General features: G+C 44.1%; 1 protein-coding gene across 1 annotated transcript in view; it reads left to right on the top strand.

The window, feature by feature from the left end:
* TGM2 (transglutaminase 2) overlaps nucleotides 1–20,780 on the top strand; it is a 61,130-nt gene that overhangs the window by 16,263 nt on the left and 24,087 nt on the right. The window contains exons 3-6 of the mRNA XM_043989790.1: nucleotides 6,438–6,680; nucleotides 9,400–9,518; nucleotides 18,323–18,451; nucleotides 19,383–19,560. Coding sequence (XP_043845725.1) covers nucleotides 6,438–6,680; nucleotides 9,400–9,518; nucleotides 18,323–18,451; nucleotides 19,383–19,560 — 669 coding nt within the window. The remainder of the gene's footprint in view (nucleotides 1–6,437; nucleotides 6,681–9,399; nucleotides 9,519–18,322; nucleotides 18,452–19,382; nucleotides 19,561–20,780) is intronic.

Here is a 20,780-nt window from a genome sequence, read left to right as displayed (position 1 = left end):
GCCAATCATTTTCAAATCGACTTATGCAGCCTTAACCTCTCTGCTTGACCTCCAGACTCACCTCTCTAACATGTCCCAAACTGAACTCATTATCTTTCCCCCAAACCCTCACCCCTTCCAAATTTCCTTACTAGAGTGGAGGGTACCATCATCCTCCCAGTCACACAGGTTTGCAACCTAGATGACATCCATCCTCCGCTCCTCACTTTCTCACCACTGGCCCCACCCGCTCTAGTCCGCCCTCCATTCAACTGCCAAAGTGATCTTCCTGATATAACTGTGTTAACCCCCTGGTCAATAACCTTCAGTGGCTCCAGGATCAAATATAAAATCCTCTGTTTGGTGTCCAAAGTCCTTCATAACTTAGACCCTTTCTCCACCTCTCTCTTTAACCTTTCTAGTCTCCCCATGCCCTTCCATGTAGTACTGGATCCAGTCTTAACTGGCTCCTGGATGTTCCTCAAACACGCTATTCCATCTCCCAACCCCACATGTTTTCTCTGGCTTAGAACACTTTCCCTTCTCACCTTGACCTCCTGGCTTCCCTCAAGTTCCAGCTAAAATCTGATTTTCTCTAGAAGTCTTTCCCAATTTCCCCTTAATTCTAGCGTCTTCCCTCTGGATATAGCTTGTTTGTAAATAGCTGTCGAGCATGTTGTCACCCCCACCCCCACCCCTCCCCCCACACACTAGATTGTCACCTCCTTGAGGAGAGAGACAGTCTTTTGTCTCTTCTTATATCTCCAGTGATTAGGCTAGAGGCTGGCACATAGTAGGTGCTTAATGAATGCTTGACTGACTTTAACTCACTTGGGGAAAGCACTTCTAGTCTCTGGACTTGAGGGAACTGAACTAGATCAGGGGTTCTCAGAGAAGGGATTCCCTCTGGGGAGACCCCAAGACATTTTTATTACAATACCAAGACATTTTAATTTCTTGGGGGGGGGCAGGGCAGGGCAATGAGAGTTAAGTGACTTGCCCAGGGTCACACAGCTAGTAAGTGTCAAGTGTCTGAGGCTGGCTTTGAACTCAGGTCTTCCTGAATCCAGGGCTGATGCTTTATCCACTTCGCCCACCTAGCTGCCTCCTGGAGTTCAAATTCTTATTAATGGTGTGACCTTGGGGAATTTTAATTTCAAATGAAGTAAACATCTATAGCTACAATCCACATAAGCAAAAGTCCTTTGAGGAAGATCCCAGGGGTATTTCGAATTTCAAATGAGATAATAGATGTAAAACATTTTACAAGTCTTAAAGTACCATATAAATGCCAGTTATTATTAGCAGCAGCAGCATCGTCACCATCATCATTGTGTGCTCCCATAGTCACTAGGCGACTAGTCTGGTGATGACATCATTCTCTGAGTCTTCTGCAGCACTCCTGATGAGCTCAAGTAATGTTTATAAAGCAATACTGGAGTGTGCCGGTAAATGTTTAACAATGAGGCACACACACTTTTAAGTTTAATCTGCATTATTAATACTTGATTAAGTCTAGCCAATCAACAAACTAATTAATCCATTTCTAAAGTGTAAAAGATCACACTGAACATTCAAGGATTGGCTTTCCCTAACAGCACACCCTTTTGGGGTCTTCATTTTTAGGAGTGAAAAGGGGTAGAGACCAAAAAGTTTAAGAACCGTACGGAATAGACAATCCTGATGGTCTATGTCCTATATTCTAAGGTCCCTTCCAATTCTGATGTTCAGTGATTTGTCCTTTGGGGCACTGAAGGTTTTGCAGGCTTCTACAAACCCCTGTTTTTAAATGCTACTACCAGTGGGAGGGGCAGCACCTTAAGCCCTTATCTCTTGACATCATCACTACAAATAATAATAATAACTGGTACATTTCTAAAGCTTTTATGTACCTAGATATAGAACTTTACACCCAATTATCTCATTCGTCATCCCAGAAACTCTCTGAGGTTAGTAGGACAAATATTTGCAAACCCTAACGTTTTATAGGAAATGTGAATTCGTATAAGCTGAAGTCAAATTCATCTGCAGAGTGAGAATTGAATGACTGAGTTCAGGCCTTTCTTGGACTTGGCTGAAAGGGGAGAAAGAGGAGGAGGGAGCTTAGTGGGCGAGGGGAGGAGAACTCCACCTGGCAGGAGACAAACTCTAAGTCATAAGGGTGGAGATGGGAAGTGGTGAGGAAAGAAGGGAAGGGCAGAGGAGGCAAAAAGTTGAAAAGGAGCATGAGAGAAAGAGTGGGAAGCAATCCTTTGGAAGATGGGCAGGAAGGCAAGGGACAGATTTATTAGGGAAAATCAGAGTCACCTGGAGGGCAATCTCAGCTTGATTTTGTGTGACGCTGCTGCTCCAGCCCAGCTAGGATGGAGAAGGCTTGGCCTCTCCCTTTTCCACGTAGCCAGGGCCATGACCACTGGTGGAGCTTGGGAAGGAGCCAATTGTGAAGCCTGAGAGAAACAAAGCAAGGATGTGTAGGGGTGGCACACAGACCACAGGATTCAAGGCAAGCGGGAGCCTGGAAATAGAAATGGAATAGGGATCCCAGAGCACAGCAAGGCCACTTGTCCAAAGCATAGGTTGGCAAGAAGGGGTAAGGACCACACTTTGTTCAAAAGTAAGGGTGAAAAGGCAGCTAGGTGGCGTAGCGGTTAGAGCACTGGCCCTGGATTCAGAAGGAGCTGAGTTCAAATCCAACCTCAGACACTTAACACTTACTAGCTGTGTGACCCTGGGCAAGTCACTTAACCCCAATTGCCTCACACACAAAAAAGTAGGGGTGAAGCAAACAGTCCAGAGTTAACATAGTTATAACTCCCCTTTGTGTAATGCTTTAAGGCAGCAGTTCTCAAACTTTGGGGTTTTCTTACTGTTTTACATTCAGTTAAGTGGCACAGGGGATAGAGCACTGGGTCTGGAGTCAGAAAGATTGAGTTCAAATATGACAATTTCAAACACTATTTGCACAACCCCAGGCAAGTCAGTTAACCTCTGTCTGCCTCAGTTTCCTCATCTGTAAAATGGGAATCACAATAGCACCTACCTCACAGAGTCGTGGTGAGGATTAAATAAGATAAAAATTATAAAGCACTTAGCACAGTTGTGTATGACTCTTTGTGACCCCCACTTAGGGTTTTCTTGGCAGAGATACTGCAGTGGTTTCCTATTTCCTTCTCTAGCTCATTTTATAGATGAGAAAACTGAGGCAAACAGGGTGAAGTGACTTGCCCAGGGTCACACAGCTAGTAGGTATCTGAGACTGGATTTGAACTCAGGGGAATAAGTCTTCCTGACTCAAGGCCCAGCATTCCATCTACTATGCAACCTAGCTGCCCCACAGTAACAACACTTAGCACAGTACTTGGCACTATAAACATAAGCTATCATCATCAATTGAGGAACCTCTTAAGAGTTTTTGTTTATGTGGCTATAGCTATTGATATTTGCCACATTAGCAATTTAAAACTTCTTAGTATTATTATGAAAATAGTTTTGACCTCGTGGACTCCCTGAAGGATAAAAGCCCCACAGCTCCCTGGACCACAGTTTAAAAACCACTGCTTTAAAGTTCACAAAAAAAGTCATTTCCTCACAACAACCCTAGGAGGTAGGTTATATTCAATCAATGTCTATTAAGTTCCTACTATGTGCCAGGCACTGTGCTAAACGCCAGGGATACAAAAAAGCAAAAGATAGTCCCTGCCCTCCAGGAGCTTACAGTCTAACTAGGGAAACAACATGCAAACAAATATATACAAAGGAAGCTCTATACAGGATATATAGGAAATAAGTAACAGTGAAGGGGGGCAGCTAGGAGGCGCAGTGAATAAAGCACCAGCTCTGGATTCAGAAGGACCTGAGTTCAAATACAGCCTCAGACACTTGACACTTACTAGCTGTGTGACCCTGGGCAAGTCACTTAACCCTCATTGCCCCCCCCCCAAAAAAAAGTAACAGTGAAGGCACTGGAATTGAGAGAGGCTGGGGAAGGCTTCCTGTAGAAGGTGGGATTTTAGTTGGAACTTAAGGGAAGGCAGGGAGGTCAATATTCAGAGCGGAGAACGAAGATGGTACAGCCAGAGATGGAGTGTCTTGCTCGTAGAACAAGCAGGGGTGATAATAATATCTGATATTTATACAGCACTGGCTATGTCTATATCTAATCTATATATTTACAACTCTTTATATCTATCTATGTCTATATCTGTGGGCAGCTGGGTGTTGCAGTGGATAGAGTGCCAGGCCTGGAGTCAGGAAGACTTATCTTCATGAGTTTAAGTCTGACCCAAAGCACTTACTATCTATGTGACCCTGGGAAAGACACTATGCTCTATTTGTCTCCATTTCCTCATCTGAAAAATAAGCTGTACAAGGAAATGGCCACAATCACTCCAGTGTCTTTGCCAAGAAGACCCCAAATGGGGGGTCCCAAAGAGTCGGACATGACTGAAGTGATTCAACAAGAACAAAAGAAACGGGGTGTAGCTCATCTATATCTATATTTATCTCTTTCTATATTATCTCACTTAAGCTCGATGAAGGAAATCCTTTTTGGGGGGAACGCTGGGTCTGGGGCTGTGATTTCATCAATAAGGGGGGTGGTGATTCCCGGGGGTTTGCATTTTCTCCTCTGATACAGACTCAACACTTGTCTGTAGTTCACACTACAAACTTAGAACGTTTTCTAAGTTTGTCTTGAAGAGGTTCTTGGAGCACTGAGAGGGACTTACCCAAGGTCACACTACTAGTTTGTATCAGAGGCAGGAGACCAGGGAGCCACTTCTTCCTGACTCCCAAGGCTCACCCCTTGTCCATTTCATCATACTTTCTTTTGGTAAATATAGAAGACATTAAGATCCTTGAGTTAAAGAAAGGGAAACTGAAACTCAGGCAAAGGGACTTGTTCCTGTCAACTAGCTTATCATTGTCAGAGCCAGGACTTGAACCTGGGCTTCTGACTCCATAACCAGTGATGTTTCTATTAATAATAATAACAATAATATTATAGCTGAAATTTATATAGAGCTTACTATGTGCCAGGAACTGTGCTAAATGCCTTACAATCATTATATTATTTAATCCTCACTTTAGACACCTAATCTAATCCGCTCATTTTGCAAACATGGAAACTGGGCCCAGAGAAGGGGAATGGTTTGCACAGGATCACAGAGTCAGCTAGTGGAATAGCCTGGACTGAACCTTCAATCCTCCTCATCGTCAGTTAGTTTAGGGCTCTTTCTGAAAGAGAGAGAGACAGAGAGAGACAGAGACAGAGAGATGGAGACAGAGACAGACAGAGAGATGGAGACAGAGATGGAGACAGAGACAAAGAGGCAGAAAGACAGAGACAGAGAGACAGAGACAGAGTGAAAGAAAGAGAAAGAAAAAGAGAGAAAAACAAAGAAAGCTACACTATTATAGCCTTTTCTTTTTCTTTTTTTCCAGAACTGTCACTTTCACTTTGTGGCTTTGCCCTTCTTAATTATTTATTCAATCTCACTATGGGCTAAGGTCTCTTTCCGTAACCCCTACTGTCTCCTACAATACCAACAGGGATTGTTGTGAGCAAAGAAGTTAGGGAGCGTCTTTGGGGTAGTTTGAGTTAACTTTGCCCTTGGTGGATTGATTTGGGACCCAGGAAGGAGTGCCTTTTAGAAAAGAAGACTGGAAATTCATCCCAGAGACACCGATTCTAGAGATTCTTGAGTCCTCAAGAACTGTGTTACCAAATACTTTTTCCCTTCTTGCTTGTGGTTTTTACCTTTCTGCAAACTGCTTTATAAGAACCTTGAAAACTGTTTTTACTTGAGAATATCTTTTTTACCAAAAGGATTGATTATTTGAACCCGCAGACTCTGAGTAGTCCTTTGTACTAGATATTGGACCACTGCTGAAGTACATGTATGAGAGTGGGGCTCCTCTGCAAAGGTTTACATGGGCACCTGAACTGGGATAAACTCAATTCCCAATGGAGTTCTCCCTCATAATCGAGGGAAGCAGCAAAGTAAACCAAATGGACCTTCTGCCATCTATGACAGTGTACGTCCATTTCTATCTCCATAGCCCACCACCTTTCTGTTGAAAGGAGAGAAGTAGGTTTCATCCTCAGTCCTCTGGGATGAAGACCAATCTTGATCTGAATTCTGGTGTCTTTAGTGTTCTTTTCCTTCACATTAGCATGGTCATGGTATATATTCTTCTCTTGGTTCTGCTTTCTTTATTCTATTATTTTTCTAGTCTTTATTCTATTTTTTCTTCTTCATACAAACATTGTTCACCATTCATGCAGGAACTCGTATTGGGCCACAGTTATCTTGGATCCCTGGTGGGGGTGGGGGAGCACAGCTGAGGAGGTACCTTGAGCTGATGGCCACATAGCCTTGATTCAGAGCATCTATGGAAGAGGAGGGAAGAAGTATACTCAGGGGGCAGCAACTTAGCAGAGACTTTTTGCTTTGCAGGGCCCTATCCCATTGAAGCTGCAGGCACCAAGGCCAAATTCGCCCTCTCTGACTCTGTCTATGAGGGGGCCTGGGCAGCCTCTGTGGTTGGCCAAGAAGGCAATATGCTGCGCCTGACAATCTCCTCCCCACCCAATGCTCCCATTGGCTACTACAAGCTCTCGGTGGAGGCCATCACAGAATCCCAAAGCAATACTTTCTCCGCCGCCAGCTTTACCCTCCTCTTCAATCCCTGGTGCCAAGGTAAGAATGACAATAACAACAGCAGCAGAAAAATAACTACTCACATTTCTGCAGCACTTTGGGGATTACAAAGCATTTTGCTCACAAGAATGTGATGAGGTAAGTAATGCAAGTCTTATTCCCATTTTACGGATGAAGAAACTGAGACTCATTTGTAGGGAGGGCTGGGGCACAGGCACCTCTCTCTTTGTACTTCAGGTTTGGGGGAGGGTGGGGAGAGGCCTGCTCAAGATCTGTTGACAGCCTCACTGGTCAGATATTACTAATAATAGATGCCTTCTGAGAAGTCAGTGCTTTATTTGTCTCTAAGCATTTTCTCATCTATTTTCTCATGGGTGCTGCATGCAAACCCCTTGGAGATTAGTAGATAGGAGGGTTATTATTAATATGTTATAGATTAGGAAACTGAAGCCCAGGGGAGGGAAAAGGTCACTCATCGATTTGCAGAGATGGGACCCAGATATGTTGACTCCTGGGCCAGGGTTCTCATATTCCCAATAGGGGAGAGGAGGAATAAAAAGTCAAAACCTAAAACTTTGATTCAAACTCGAAAAATAGCCTTCTGCTGCTGCACACTTCCATTCTTCCTCTGCTGTACCCCAAGTCCCACAGATAATCTTAAACATGACACCTCTGCTGATGGCAGAGGTCTTAGAAATGTTAGAAAGATCCTGTGGTGAGTAATAACAATAAAAATAGTAAGAGCTAGCATTTATATGGAATCTACCCTGAGGCAGGCCTAGTGCTAAATGCTTTACAAATACGATCTCATTTGAGCCTCACAACTGTGGAAGGTAGGTGCTATTATTACCCCCATTTTACAGTTGAGGAAACTGAGACAAACAAAGGTTAAGTAACTTGCTCAAGGTCACACCACTAATACGAATTTGACCTCCAGGGGGCAGTTTAGGTGGCGAAGTGGATAAATTACCGGCCCTGCATTCAGGAGGACCTGAGTTCAAATCCAACCTCAGACACTTGACACTTACTAGCTGTCTGACCCTGGGCAAATCACTTAACCCTCATTGCCCTGCCCCCCTGAAAGGTAAATGAATATTAGAAGATCATCCAGGTATAGGCCTAGCTCACAAGCCTGTGTTTGCCCCCTCTATGAACTCCAAAATGTTTTCTGCTATCTCTAGCTATAGCTTAATGTGGGAAGTTGCCCCTGTTCTGACCGAGAGTGGGAATGTCAAGGAGGATACCGTGCTGGGATCCTGGCCAGATCCCTCCTAGACATATCTCACTGATTAACTGCCTAAGGGTCCCAGGAATTAGCCATTCCTAGGGACTATAAACAATTCCAGGAGTAGTCCTGGAGGGTTGGCTCCCCCTCAGGAGTATGTCCTGAGAAACTAATGTTTATTCCAACTTTTCTGGCAGTGATCCTGCGAGAACTCACTTGGTGTCAGTCATAAAATTAGCCCATCATACAAGCCACTATTGGTGGCTTCAAGCCACTTTTATTTAAAGTCCTGTGTAAGTCAGAGTAAACCTCCAGCCTCTTTGGAGTCTCACCCGTGGAGAGGACGCTGTGCCCGGATTATTCCCAATTGAGACTCTGGGAGACTGTACCAGGACCCCCAGCCAATGGACCCAGGAGTTGGTGCTTCCCCGATTTGGCTATGTATTTTGCCTTTAAATCTCTACATAGTGGACGCCTTTGCTTTAATAGTTATATTGTTAGGCTGCTTACTTTATTACTGCTGCAAAACTAATATCTCTTTTCCTGTACTATAATATTAATTAAATCTAATTTTCTTCACCTGGTGTTGGAGTGTCATTTTTGTAGGAGCAAATCCAAACATTATCCTTAACAATACACCCCCCCCAAAAAAAAAAAGAATTTGAACGCCAGTTTTCCTGACTCTAGACCAAAGCTCTATCCATTGTGGCACAACCAGAGCTTGCAGTCCATGAGAAATAGACTGTAACCACTACTACTCTATACTTAGAAGTCACAAGAAGAAACCTTAGTGATTGTCCAACCCCTTCATTTTACAGATGAAAACTAGAGAACTAAAGTGACTTTCCCAAGGTCACACAGCTAGTATCAGACCTTCTGCCCCCTTCTCATTTATTGAATTGGTCCCAGAGCACTTGCCTTTTTGCTCCTCCCTGGATGAGCCGAACCATCCTCCAGTACCACAGGGCACTCTATCTTACTGAGCCAGGAGAAAGGGAGATACTTTCCTCTCAGCAGCTCTCTGAAGAAAGTATGATTATCCCTATTTTACATAGAAAGAAAAAGAGGCCCAGAGAAGTTAATTTAATTACTCAGAATAACACAAGTCTTAAGTGACAGGACCAGGATTAGAGCTCAGGTCCAGCACAATTTTTACTATCCCACATTGCCTCCCTCTAAAGTACCTCCAAATGTGTTACATCTGTATGGATTTTTTTTGCTTGTTTGTTTTATCAAACCTGTGATTTAACTGGTGTATAAGGAACTCCCCATGGCACCTTATCTGTAAGATCTACATCTATATGTAGGGAGCACTGAGAGGACTAGTGACTTGCCCAAGGTCACATGTCCAGTACCCATCTGAAGGCAGAACTTCTGGACTCCAAGACTGTGTGATTATTATCAAGCTCACTTTTCTGATACAACAGTGATATTTCTTAGATACCAGCCACCATGACCAATGTCAAACACAAAGAGTCAGAGTTAAATTATGCAAGTCTTAGACCAAAAGTAACTGTTTGCTTTCCTCTTCAGCGGATTTGGTCTATATGGAGAATGATGAGTTTCGGAAGGAATATGTCATGAATCAACATGGTATCATTTTTCAGGGGTCCTATAAATATGTCAACAAGATCCCATGGAACTTTGGACAGGTGGGTGTCTCCCCCCCCCTTTCCCCCTCCCACCAACCCTCAGTTTCCAGAAACCAGATGCTGCCCTGGTTGCCCTTTGTCTACTTCCAAGAACCCAAAGGGTGGTCAGGCCTCAATCAGCTATGTTATAGAGGAGGCAAAGATGGCTGGGGCATGGGCCTTCAGGCTAACTTCAGAAAGCAAACTGACATACATGAAATAAGCTAAAGATGGCTGAGTTCCAAATTGTATATTCTCAGTCCTGAAGGCAATAGAATACGGGGCCAGGGGAAGGCCAGTGTGAACGGAGACAAACAGAAGGCATTCTAGAGGAAGGGGTCTTGAAATCACCCAGGAAGAATGGGAAAAAGTAGAGGAAAGAAGGGCAAAAAAAGGAGACCTGTGCCTGGCAGTATTTCCATGAAATCTTACATTTCTATGGTCCTTTTAGGCTTCTTAATTGCTCTCACCATAAACAGCTCTATATAATAGGTGGGAGTAATATTGTTACCCACATTTCAACTATAAGAGGCTCAGAAAACTGAGGCTCAGAGAGGTAAGCCTTTCTTACCCCAAAGAGCAGGCCTTGGGAGGGGGGGGGGGTGCAAAAAGCCACAAGAGACTTGGCCTAAATCAAACAGCTAATAAATATTAAAGGCAGGATTTTAAACCAAGCCTCCAGCCTCCAGGGCTGTTTTCAATATGTCATTCAAAGAGCTAAGACTTCATCAATGTGGCTATTCCCTCATGACCCCTCCATCATTTCAGAAACTTTTTTTTTTTGGTGAGGCAATTGGGGTTAGGTGACTTGCCCAGGGTCACACAGCTAGTAAGTGTTAAATGTCTGAGGCCGGATTTGAACTCAGGTACTCCTGAATCCAGGGCCGGTGCTCTATCCACTGCGCCATCTAGCTGCCCCTCAGAAACATTTTAATGGGTTGCCATTGCCCCAAATCCGTGTCCACTGGTAATTAGGCTTCTGGGCATGAGCCTTGCCACACTTCATGGAATTGGTCTTCAGGAAGTCAGAGTACAACACTAGGCCCATACAGAAAGCCTTTTTGGACATAGTAGGGCCCATCAAGGTTTGTGTCCTACTAGCAAAACCTTTGATTGCTGAGGGCCATTGCCATGCCAAGAGGCCTTTGGCAAAGGGCTATCTATCTCTGTATATGTGTATGTATATGTACATATATTTATATATGTATATATGTGGATTTTATATATGTATATATATACATACATATATAGTGAGCATACATATTTAGTGAGTAGCTAATAAATGGAAAATGACTGAAATGCCAACATTCCAGGCTACATTCCAGCCTCAGAGGTCTTCCAGGTTTCCGATGCTATATAATACGATAGGAAAGGCAGTTGTTAATCTCTGCTTTTCAGATACGGAAAGTGACTCCTGGAAAGGCAAAGTGAGCTGCCCAGGGACACTCAGATGTGCCCAGCTAGGAGTCTGTTCCCCTAGTGGCAGGGATAGGCTTATACGGAGACATCCACATCTCTCACAGAATGGCTCTAAAAAGCACAGCAAGCAAGTGGATGAGCTGTTATGAGGTCATTGGGCATTACCTTGGGATCAATCTGGATTTTTAAAAAAGCCTTTTCAGAGGCTAGGGTGGTGGTGGGTCACAGCTATGCCAATAAACTAATCCTGATTTCTGGAAGTATCAAATAAGTATTGGAAAGTCCATCCCTTTGTACCCCATTTCTCCAGAGTCCAAGGTTGGCCAACCTTTTAATAATAGCTCCCAGCTGGGAAAGTGCTTTCCTCACAAGGCTAAGAACGTAGTAAGTATTGCCAAAGTATTCATATCATTACATATTAGTAAACTAAGACTTAAAGAGAAGTGGTTTGTCTGAGGCCAGTAATCCAGAAAGTGGTAGAGTTAATTCCCAAACCCAGGTCCCCTGATAGTAGCTCCTATGATCTTTGCTCTACTTATCTAAAGACCTATGTTCCTATAGAGTTTTTGCCCTTTTTTAGCTAAAAATCTTATTTTATCCTCTGGCCCTGAGATGTCAGCAGAGCTCATGTGTTTAATCTCTGTTCTGAAGATGAGGAATACAAGGCCCAGAACAGGGAGGGATCTTCCAAGGTTACACAGAGAGTGAAAGCAGAGACAGGACTCAAAACAAAGTCTCCTGACTTCAGTCAATAACTGAAATATATTCTCCCTTATGTGATGCTAAAAGGAGTGAAGGAACAGGACTTTTAAGGAATTGCAGAAATCTGCATGACCTTATGTGAGCTATTTAACCCCTCTGGGCCTCAAGAAACCCTTGGGATCTGAGCAGTCAAGGGCTATAAACAAGCGAGCCACTTGTACCAGAAGAGAAGGCAGCAGACCCGAGCTCATATAGCTGTGGGCCAAGGATGGGATTAAGAAGAGTTCCATAGGGGCAGCCAGGTGGCGCAGTGGATAAGCACTGGCCCTGGATTCAGGAGTACCTGAGTTCAAATCCGGCCTCAGACACTTGACACTTACTAGCTGTGTGACCCTGGGCAAGTCACTTAACCCCCATTGCCCTGCAAAAAACAAAAAAAAAGAGTTCCATAGTCTTCCCATAACCATCCTGCCAGGGAGAGGTTCTCAGTCAGATAAAATGCACACCAGAATCCCTTGGAGTTGACAGGCAGGCAGGCAAGATGCTGTCAGATGGGGAGAAAGCAAACATAACAGCAACATGCATTCTATCCTCCTCCCCATAGGAAGAAAATGAGACTGACCCACTGTGGGTAAGCCAGGAATCTTTCTTTTGGCTTGGTTTTGAGCAGTGGAGATAGTCGGTACACTGAGCCATCTCCACAGCTTTTATTCAATATCCTTCCACCCCAATCTTTGTCGGAGCCCCAAAGCACAGCTATGGCCAAGGGAGGGTTCGTGAAAGGGAAGAGGGGGCAGGACTCTGTCTGGGGTCAGGGTCGGGATCCAGCGTGTGTCTAGGGATGAAGTTCAGTCTGTGATTGCCATTGGAGCTCTATACATGGCCAGGGTCACAGGCTGATGGTGTTAGGGAAGTACCAAGCTATTAATAATTCCTCATATTCGTGATTTTCAAGTGCTGCTTTCTTCTCCTTCTCTGACAGCAGTCAGAGAATAACCCTCTGCTTGCAAAAATCTCTTCCTGGGATTGTCTGAACTTTGAGTTTCTTAAACCAAAGACTTCCATTGAGATGAGTCCAGGAGAGGTCCTTTGATCTTGTTGTTGTTGTTGTTTGTCCTTCTCAAAGAGGACCATGACATTGGGGTGATGTCATGACTTGCACTGAATTCGATTTAAGTGAGGGAGGGCTGTGCAAGGTCACTAACCTCGCTCTCTACTCCAGAGCCATCTGGGTCCAGTGAACCCGTGTGTGTGTGTGTGTGTGTGTGTGTGTGTGTGTGTGTGTGTGTGTGTGTGTGTGTGTGTATCAGGTTGACTGGAGATGGCTCTGGATATTTAAGGCAATCCAGGTTAAGTGACTAACCCAGCACTCACACAGCTAGTCAATGTCTGAGGTGACATTTGAACTCAGGTCCTCTTGACTCCAGCGCCAGTGCTCTATCCACTGTGCCACCTAGCTGCCCCTCCCTTAATCTCCCTACGATGCAGTGCAGTTGTGTCAAATGACCTCTTTTTAAGGTTGTTGAGGCCCTTAAATCAGGGCAACAAATAGCATCAAATAAAATAAATACAGTACAAGACCCTGGGTCTCAGGTTGTCAGCATTAACAGATATCTCAGAATCCGTGGCTACCTTCCCCATGGTTCTTCCCTTTTTTCTCTTGTATCCCTCTTCTTGACCCTCCTACCCAGAGCCAGTCCTCTATCCGCACACTGATAGCTTGTTTCCCAGCCACTATCCTTTCCCTATCAGAACCACTGAATTGTGATACTCCTAAAATCCTCTTTGCTCTCTCGTTACCATAGTGCAGAAGGGGCAAGGGGTGAATGGAGCCATAACCATGGTAAAAACAGACTATTTAATGTTCAGATTACAAAGGAAGACTGAGAAACAAACCAGCTTCCTTCTGGAATTCCCCTGCACTTTATCCTTGGATCCATTTAATTGTCCTGGGGTGGGGGTGGAAATAAAGGGAGGAAGAAGGCTGTGTAAGGATTATTGTTACACAGTTAGAGATAAGGAAACCAAGGCCTAGCAAGTGAAAGTCCTGGGCCTGAGGCCAGGAGTTGGTTGGCTGGTGGCTGAGCAGGGACTAGGAACCCAGGTCTCCTAATTCCCAGGTCATGGCTTTTCCCAGTGCCCCAGTGCATCAACAAAAAACAACCAACTGGGGGGAAAAGCCATTAACCTTCATAATTCATTCATTCATTCATTTATAAGAACATTTATCAGGAACCCACTATATGTAGAGACTTATGCTCAGTGCTTAAGGGAAGACACAAAGTTTCAAGAAGACAGAATTACTGCCTTTGGGAAATGTAGTCTAGTTTGGGAATATGAAATACAGAGAAGTGTACTATACTATATTTCATAATAAGTACATAACAGAGATGCAAAGCAATTTAGATTTTTGTTGAAAAATTGCTGGGTTATTTTTGTTTGTTTAAGATGAGAAGGGGCAGAGTCCTTGAAGGAGAGATATAACATGTCTTGAGGCAAGCCTGTCTTTTATCTTGGCACCCCAACAGTGCTTAGTGTTCTCTAGTCCTGGCTCTGCCCCTCTGACAGACTGAGGTCGGGTCTGAGAATTAATAGAAGCTGGAGGGTTTAGAGGACTGAATTAGCTGAACTGGGAAAGTCATTTTTTTGTTTGTTTGTTTTTGCTGGGCAGTGAGGGTTAAGTGACTTTCCCAGGGTCACACAGCTAGTTAGTATCAAGTGTCTGAGGTCGGCTTTGAACTCAGGTCTTCCTGAATCCAGGGCCGGTGCTTATCCACTGCGCCACCTAGCTGCCCCCTAGGGAAAGTCATTTTTACTCCAAGAAAAGCTAAGGGACAGGGTGGGCTGTTAGACCTGGAAGGGACTTTATGATCTAGAACACAGAATGTCAGTTAGAAGAGTCTAGAAGGGGACTGGAACCACAGAACATAGAACTAGGGAGCTGGAGGGGACCTTTGTTTGTGATGATTCCATCGGTTTGTGGGAGCTCTTGGTACAGAAATTCCCTGCAGCCATTCAGGTCACAAATGCTCTACATCTTATGGTCTTAGAGAATTGCTGGGGAGAAAGCAAAGTGATTTGCCAAGGGTATCACAGATAGTCTGAGTCTGAAATCCAGGTCTCCCTGATCCCAAGGCCAGCCCTCTTACCCAATATACCTCTCATCTAGCAGGCACTTAATTAAGAATGTTGGTTGCAGCTAGGTGGCACAGTGGGTAAAGCACTGGCCCTGGACTCAGGATGACCTGAGTTCAAATTTGGCCTCAGACACTTGACACATACTAGCTGTGTGACCCTGGGAAAGTCACTTAACCCTAATTGCCTCACCAAAAAAAAAAAAGAATGTTTATGGGATTGGAGGCAGCTAGGTGGCACAGTGGATAAAGCACTGGCCCTGGATTCAGGATGACCTGAGTTCAAATTTGGCCTCAGACGCTTCACACTTACTAGCTGTGTGACCCTGGGCAAGTCACTTAACCCCAATTGCCTCACCAAAAAAAAAAAAAAAAAAAAGAATGTTAATAGGATTGGGGGCAGCTAGGTGGCACAGTGGATAAAGCACTGGCCCTGGATTCAGGATGACCTGAGTTCAAATTTGGCCTCAGACGCTTGACACTTACTAGCTGTGTGACCCTGGGCACATCACTTAACCCTCATTGCCCCACGCAAAAAATATGTTTATGGGATTAGACTGAATGATTGGAGGCTTACCTGGAGTCTCACAGACAGGATAGAGCAAGTCTGGGCTGATGGAGAAATGACTGAGTCACAGCAGGATCTAGCCTCTCTAAGCAGTGGTATAGACCAGGAATGGGTAGGCTGACATCGATTCTGGTCCTAGAGCTCAGGGCATGCTTAGAGCTTCCCTTCCTCTTTTCCTCCTGGGTGACGATGCTGCTGGAGCATCTTAAGAATGCTAACTGGGATCACAGCAAAAATAACAGCTTCCCTTAAAGCTTTAAGGCTTCCAAAGTGCTTTTGTCACCCCAGACCCACAAGGTAGGGAGTGCAAGTCACTTATTAGCCCTAGGATCAGGGCCACTCCTCGGAAACCTCTGAAGGCATAGTAGGAATGATTCTGGCAAGAGCCCTGCACTGGGGAATCAGGAGGCCTAGGTTCTTTTCTTAGTTTTACCACTTAGACACCTTGAGCAAGTCCTCTGTCCTCTGTGGGCCTTGGTTTCCATCTCCAAAAAAAAGCTGGGGTTAGACTGGATGACACCCCCCATCCCCCAAGGTTCTTTGCAATTCCAAATCCTGTAGTACTGTCTATGAACCCCCTCTGAGCCTGTTTCCCCAACTGTAGGATGATGGGGTGAGAACATTTGATCCCTTCTAGCTCTGACATCCTAGGATTCTTTTGCCATTCTCAGGCATTGTAGGTGTTGAGGCTGGCCAGTGGTGGCAGCTCTCTCACAACAAGGGAGACTCATTGGCTGGTGAGGGACTGCAGTGCTATGGGAGGAGACACCAGCCCCAAGAGTTCCTTTCATTGGCTTCCTTTTGGGGGAGGAAACGGGAAGGGAAGGAGCTTGAATCACCAGTGGCCACTGTTCAGAAGACCCCCTGTTAGCCTGTGGACATTAATATTCATAGGGTAGCAGCAGGAGGTTTATAAATATTTATAACTTGGTTCTGCTTCCACTCATTAGATTAAGCCATAAAAATTGCCATAAATCACTGAGAAGAAGTCGAGGCCTAAGAGTAGCCAGGGGAAGAGAACTGGAGGAGATAAGTACCAAAGGAATAGAAGCTTCCGTTGGTTTCTCTCTGACCTTAACCACGTAGGGAAATTTCTATTGATAAATTTGTTGTTATTCAGTCATTTTTTCAGTTGTTCACAATTCTGTGTGACCCCATCTGGGCTTTTCTTGGCAAAGATACTAGAGTGGTTTGCCATTTCCTTCTCCAAGTCATTTTATGGATGAGGCCAACAGGGCTAAATGACTTGCTCAGGGTCACACAGCTAATAAGTATCTGAGGCCTGATTTGAACTCAAGAAGATGATCCTTCCTGACTCCAGGCCCCATGCTCTATCCACGGTGCCACCTAACTGCCCCTAGGTCAGTACTAGGAGTCAGGAAACTTGATTTCTAGATCTGTTACTGTCTTTCAATATAATCTTCCCCTTTCTGGGGGCCTCAGCTTTCTTTTTCTTAAATGAAAAAGATAGAATAGGGGTTTCTAAGGTTCTAACATCCACTGATTCCATGATCTAGTCCAGCTCTCCCAGTCTGTAACCTCCATGAAGGCAGGAACTTGTGTCTTCTGTCTCAGCATGGATCACAGCTGCTCTGAGTCCAATGGGCAGCTATTTGTTGACTCATAGCTCTAGATTTTATAAATGAGAAAGTTGAGACCCAGAGACATAAAGTAACCTGTCCAAGTTCACTCAGCAAGTTAGAGTTCAGCTGTTCCATGAACACTGGGACACCACTTGCCTAGCTTTATTTGCTAAACGCTGGGGAGTGAGAGCAGGCAGGACACAATAAGACTTTGTAGAAATTAGTTTTGTTAAGCTGCCAAAGTTTATGCATATGAGATATTTAGAAAGCTATGCCAGCCAGTATAATAATATTGGGACAATATATACACAAAGAAGTTGGAAGGGACTATAAAAAGAATATGAGAGATGTCTTTCAGGTACATCTAGATCCTGATTACTGTGACTTAGTGAATCCTCTGAAGTGGTCACATGTATTTGGATTCACATTACTTGAAGTTATAATTACATAAAATATGGTCATTGACTCCAGTCCAGTGGAAACATAGAGTACAAATTTGAATAATGCAACCACTTCAGGAGATTCATGATTCACATTCATTGGGACCTAGCTATACTGGAAGGGCCCTTGGGAGGAAGATTTCTTCTTAGCTTATTTCAAAAGAATAAGGAGAGGGGCAGCTGGGTGGCACAGTGGATAGACCACAGGCCCTGGATTCAGGAGGACCTGAGTTCAAATCTGGCCTCAGACACTTGGCACTTACTAGTTGTGTGACCTTGGGCAAGTCACTTAACCCTCATTGCCCAACCAAAAAAAAAAAAAAGAATAAGGAGCAATTTTCAGCAAGTATAAACAGGCAGATTTGGTTCAGTATACACGTTAACATTTCCAAACAATGAGGGCTATCCCAAAGTGGAATGTGCCCTTTTGAGAGGTGGTGAGCGCTTAGAGATCTTCCAGTAAAGAGCAGGTAACTGCTCGCCATGGATGTCATAGAGAGGATTTCTGCTTCATATAAGGACTGAACCACATACCCTCTGAAGCATCTGTCCTTTCAAACGATGACAGTCTATGATTCTAAGCACTCAGCTGTGTGCTATGGGAATTCAGATGATCAGGCCAAGTGATCCAGGAAAGTTTGTCTGCACAGGTGAACCCTGAAGAAAATGCAGAATTGGGGTCAGCAGAGGGGAAAGATGGGGAAGCATGGAGAAAGTCAGGAGCCATATTGTGAAGCTTGAGCTCCTGGGGCGGGGGCAGGTTAAACATGGAGGACATGGAGGACATGGAGGACCATGAGGGACTGAGGCATTCTCGACCCTCATGGACAGAGCTAAAGAGTGAATTTCCCTCTTCCCTAAGACATTACTATGGTTAAAAAATTCTAGGTCATCTAAGTCTTGCTTCTCTCCAGACAACAAAACCTAGCCCAGTCACACCTACTCACTCATGTCTCATTTTCTCTCTCCTTGACTACAGTTTGAAGATGGCATCTTAGACACCTGCATTGAGCTCCTGGACATGAGCCCCAAATTCATTAAGGATCCCAGTCATGACTGTTCCCAGCGCAACAATCCTGTCTATGTTAGTCGGGTCATGAGTGCCATGGTGAGGAGAAAAGATATCCCAAGTAGTCCCCTCTTCTCTTCCCCTTCCCATTCCAAGTCCTTGAGGATAGAGTATCCTCAAGCACCATCAGTATCTCTCATTTATCCATTTTTCAAACACTTACCCCAATCACATATGGAGCTCTGTGCTGCTCTCACCTGTTATAGGTGAGACAGGTCTCAGGAGTATTCCCTCTTCCTTAAGCATTTTAGAGGATACTTCTGGATGGAATTAGGTAGAACTATTGGACAATCTACCCATTGCCCTTCCCAACCTGTGAGGCCCTTCTCACAATATTATTTTGCTCTTGTTCCTATGCAACTCATTCTCCTTGCACTTGATAGTCAGTTACTAGGTTGTTTTCACTGTGAGTCTTTTAGTAATTGGCCACCACCCAAGTAGCACAGGACTGTAGGAGGAGCCAGAAATGGAATAGATGAAGAGGGTCAGTATTTTAACTCTGGGTGACTTTGGGCAAGTCCCTTCTTTTATCTGGGCCTCAGTTTCCTACTCTGTAAAATGAAGGGGATGATCAAGATGACCTCTAAGGTTCCTAGCAATTCTGATATTTTAGAATCTAAGGTCCCTTCTAGCTCTGACATTTTTAGAATGCTTTGCATAAAGTATCTGCAAAATACTTTCTAGATATGAGCTCATCTGATCTTCCTCTCTGAGGTAGGTGTTATTATTATTTCCATTTACAGATAAGGGGACTGAAATTCAGAGAAGTGATAAAAGTAGTAAATATAAAGCAGGATTCTAGCCCAAGGCTGCCTGATTCTAAGGCCAGCATTCTCTTTGCTGTGCCATGCCTTTTCTAAGCTCTGTACTAAGCTCTCTAGAATTCATTTTCAGATTTGGTGGGTGGGAGATGGCAAGTCTAGTTTGCATGTTCTCTTTTCTGGGTCATTGACATCTGGTGCTGTTTTAGGTCAACTGTAATGATGACAAGGGAATCTTATATGGGCGCTGGGATAACATCTACAATGATGGAATCAACCCCATGGCCTGGATAGGGAGTGTGGACATCCTGAGGAAGTGGAAAAAGAGCGGGTGTCAACAAGTGAAGTATGGCCAATGCTGGGTCTTTGCCGCTGTGGCTTGCACAGGTGATGAGCCCCGATGTGCTTTAATATGCAGTGGTCTTCCATAACCTAAGGAGGGTGGGGAAAACACGAATTCTGGATTCAAAGAACCCTTCCTAGTCTAAAAGTTGACTTTCACTACTCTTCAATGACAGATAACTCTCTAGATATAATGTGGATTTCAGAGGTAGCAGCTCTCACTGGGTTATGCTTATGTATAGTACATTCTTTTATTCTACAACCTTCTGTTTGGACTCACTCTTTGGTTATGACATTACTTCTGCATCTGAACAGAAACCTTATAGCCCCATTTAAAAAAATCTGTCATACCTGAGGAGTGGTGATTTTCAACATTTTTTTAAACCTTTAAAGCTCTCCCTTTACACAACTAAAGGCTTCCTTCCATCAATTATTTCCTATTGATCCATTATATAGCTTGTTTGTACGTATTTGTTTGCTCATTGCCTCCCCTGTTAGATTGTGAGCTCCTCCAAGGCAAGTTCTGTCATTTGCCTTCCTTTGGGTCCCTGTTCCCTGAGCACAGTACTTGACATATAACAGGTGCTTAATAACTGTGTATCAATTAACTGACTAGTCACCCATGTTGCATTATTTTTGCATGGATCTACTCTTCTCCTAACACTTCCCAATACTCCCCCCTCACCCTTACTCCATATTTCCCTAGAGAATGGAAGATAGGTCAAAAGGAATAGTCCCGGGCCTCCTAGCTGGGCACAGCTAAGAAGCAATACTAATACACCCTCTGGGTCCAGCCTTTGGCACAGTGCCTAGTGCTTAATAAATGTTTATTAACTGATTTATTCTAGCCTTGCATCCTCATGGAGCCCAAGACAGGGCTGGATGGAGTGTCACAAGTCCTGAGTTAGGTGAAATGTGAGAAAGTCTTGGTTTTATTTATTTAAGGAGAACTTGAAGGCTTTTACAAATGTTGTGTCTAGAAGGGACTTTACAATAGAATGTGATGTGTCAGAGCTGGAAAGGACCCTAGGACAGAGAATGACAGCTAGAAGAGACCTTAGAAGTCATACAACCCAACCACCTTGTTGTTACCCCATTAGGGGTAGGGTTCATTCATTGGATTTGTATGTCCACTGAGTAGCACAGTGCTTGACACATAGTAGGCACTTTATAAATACTTGTTGAATGCTTGTTTGATTACAGATGATGAAACTTAAACTGAGAGGGGAAATAATTTGCCCAAGCTCTCATTTTGAATTAGAAGA

This window comes from Dromiciops gliroides, chromosome 2 (genome assembly GCF_019393635.1).
Source record: "Dromiciops gliroides isolate mDroGli1 chromosome 2, mDroGli1.pri, whole genome shotgun sequence".
NCBI classification, from domain to species: Eukaryota; Metazoa; Chordata; class Mammalia; order Microbiotheria; family Microbiotheriidae; genus Dromiciops; species Dromiciops gliroides.
The sequence above is the reverse complement of the archived record's forward strand: the minus strand, read 5'-3'. Positions and strand labels throughout refer to the sequence as shown.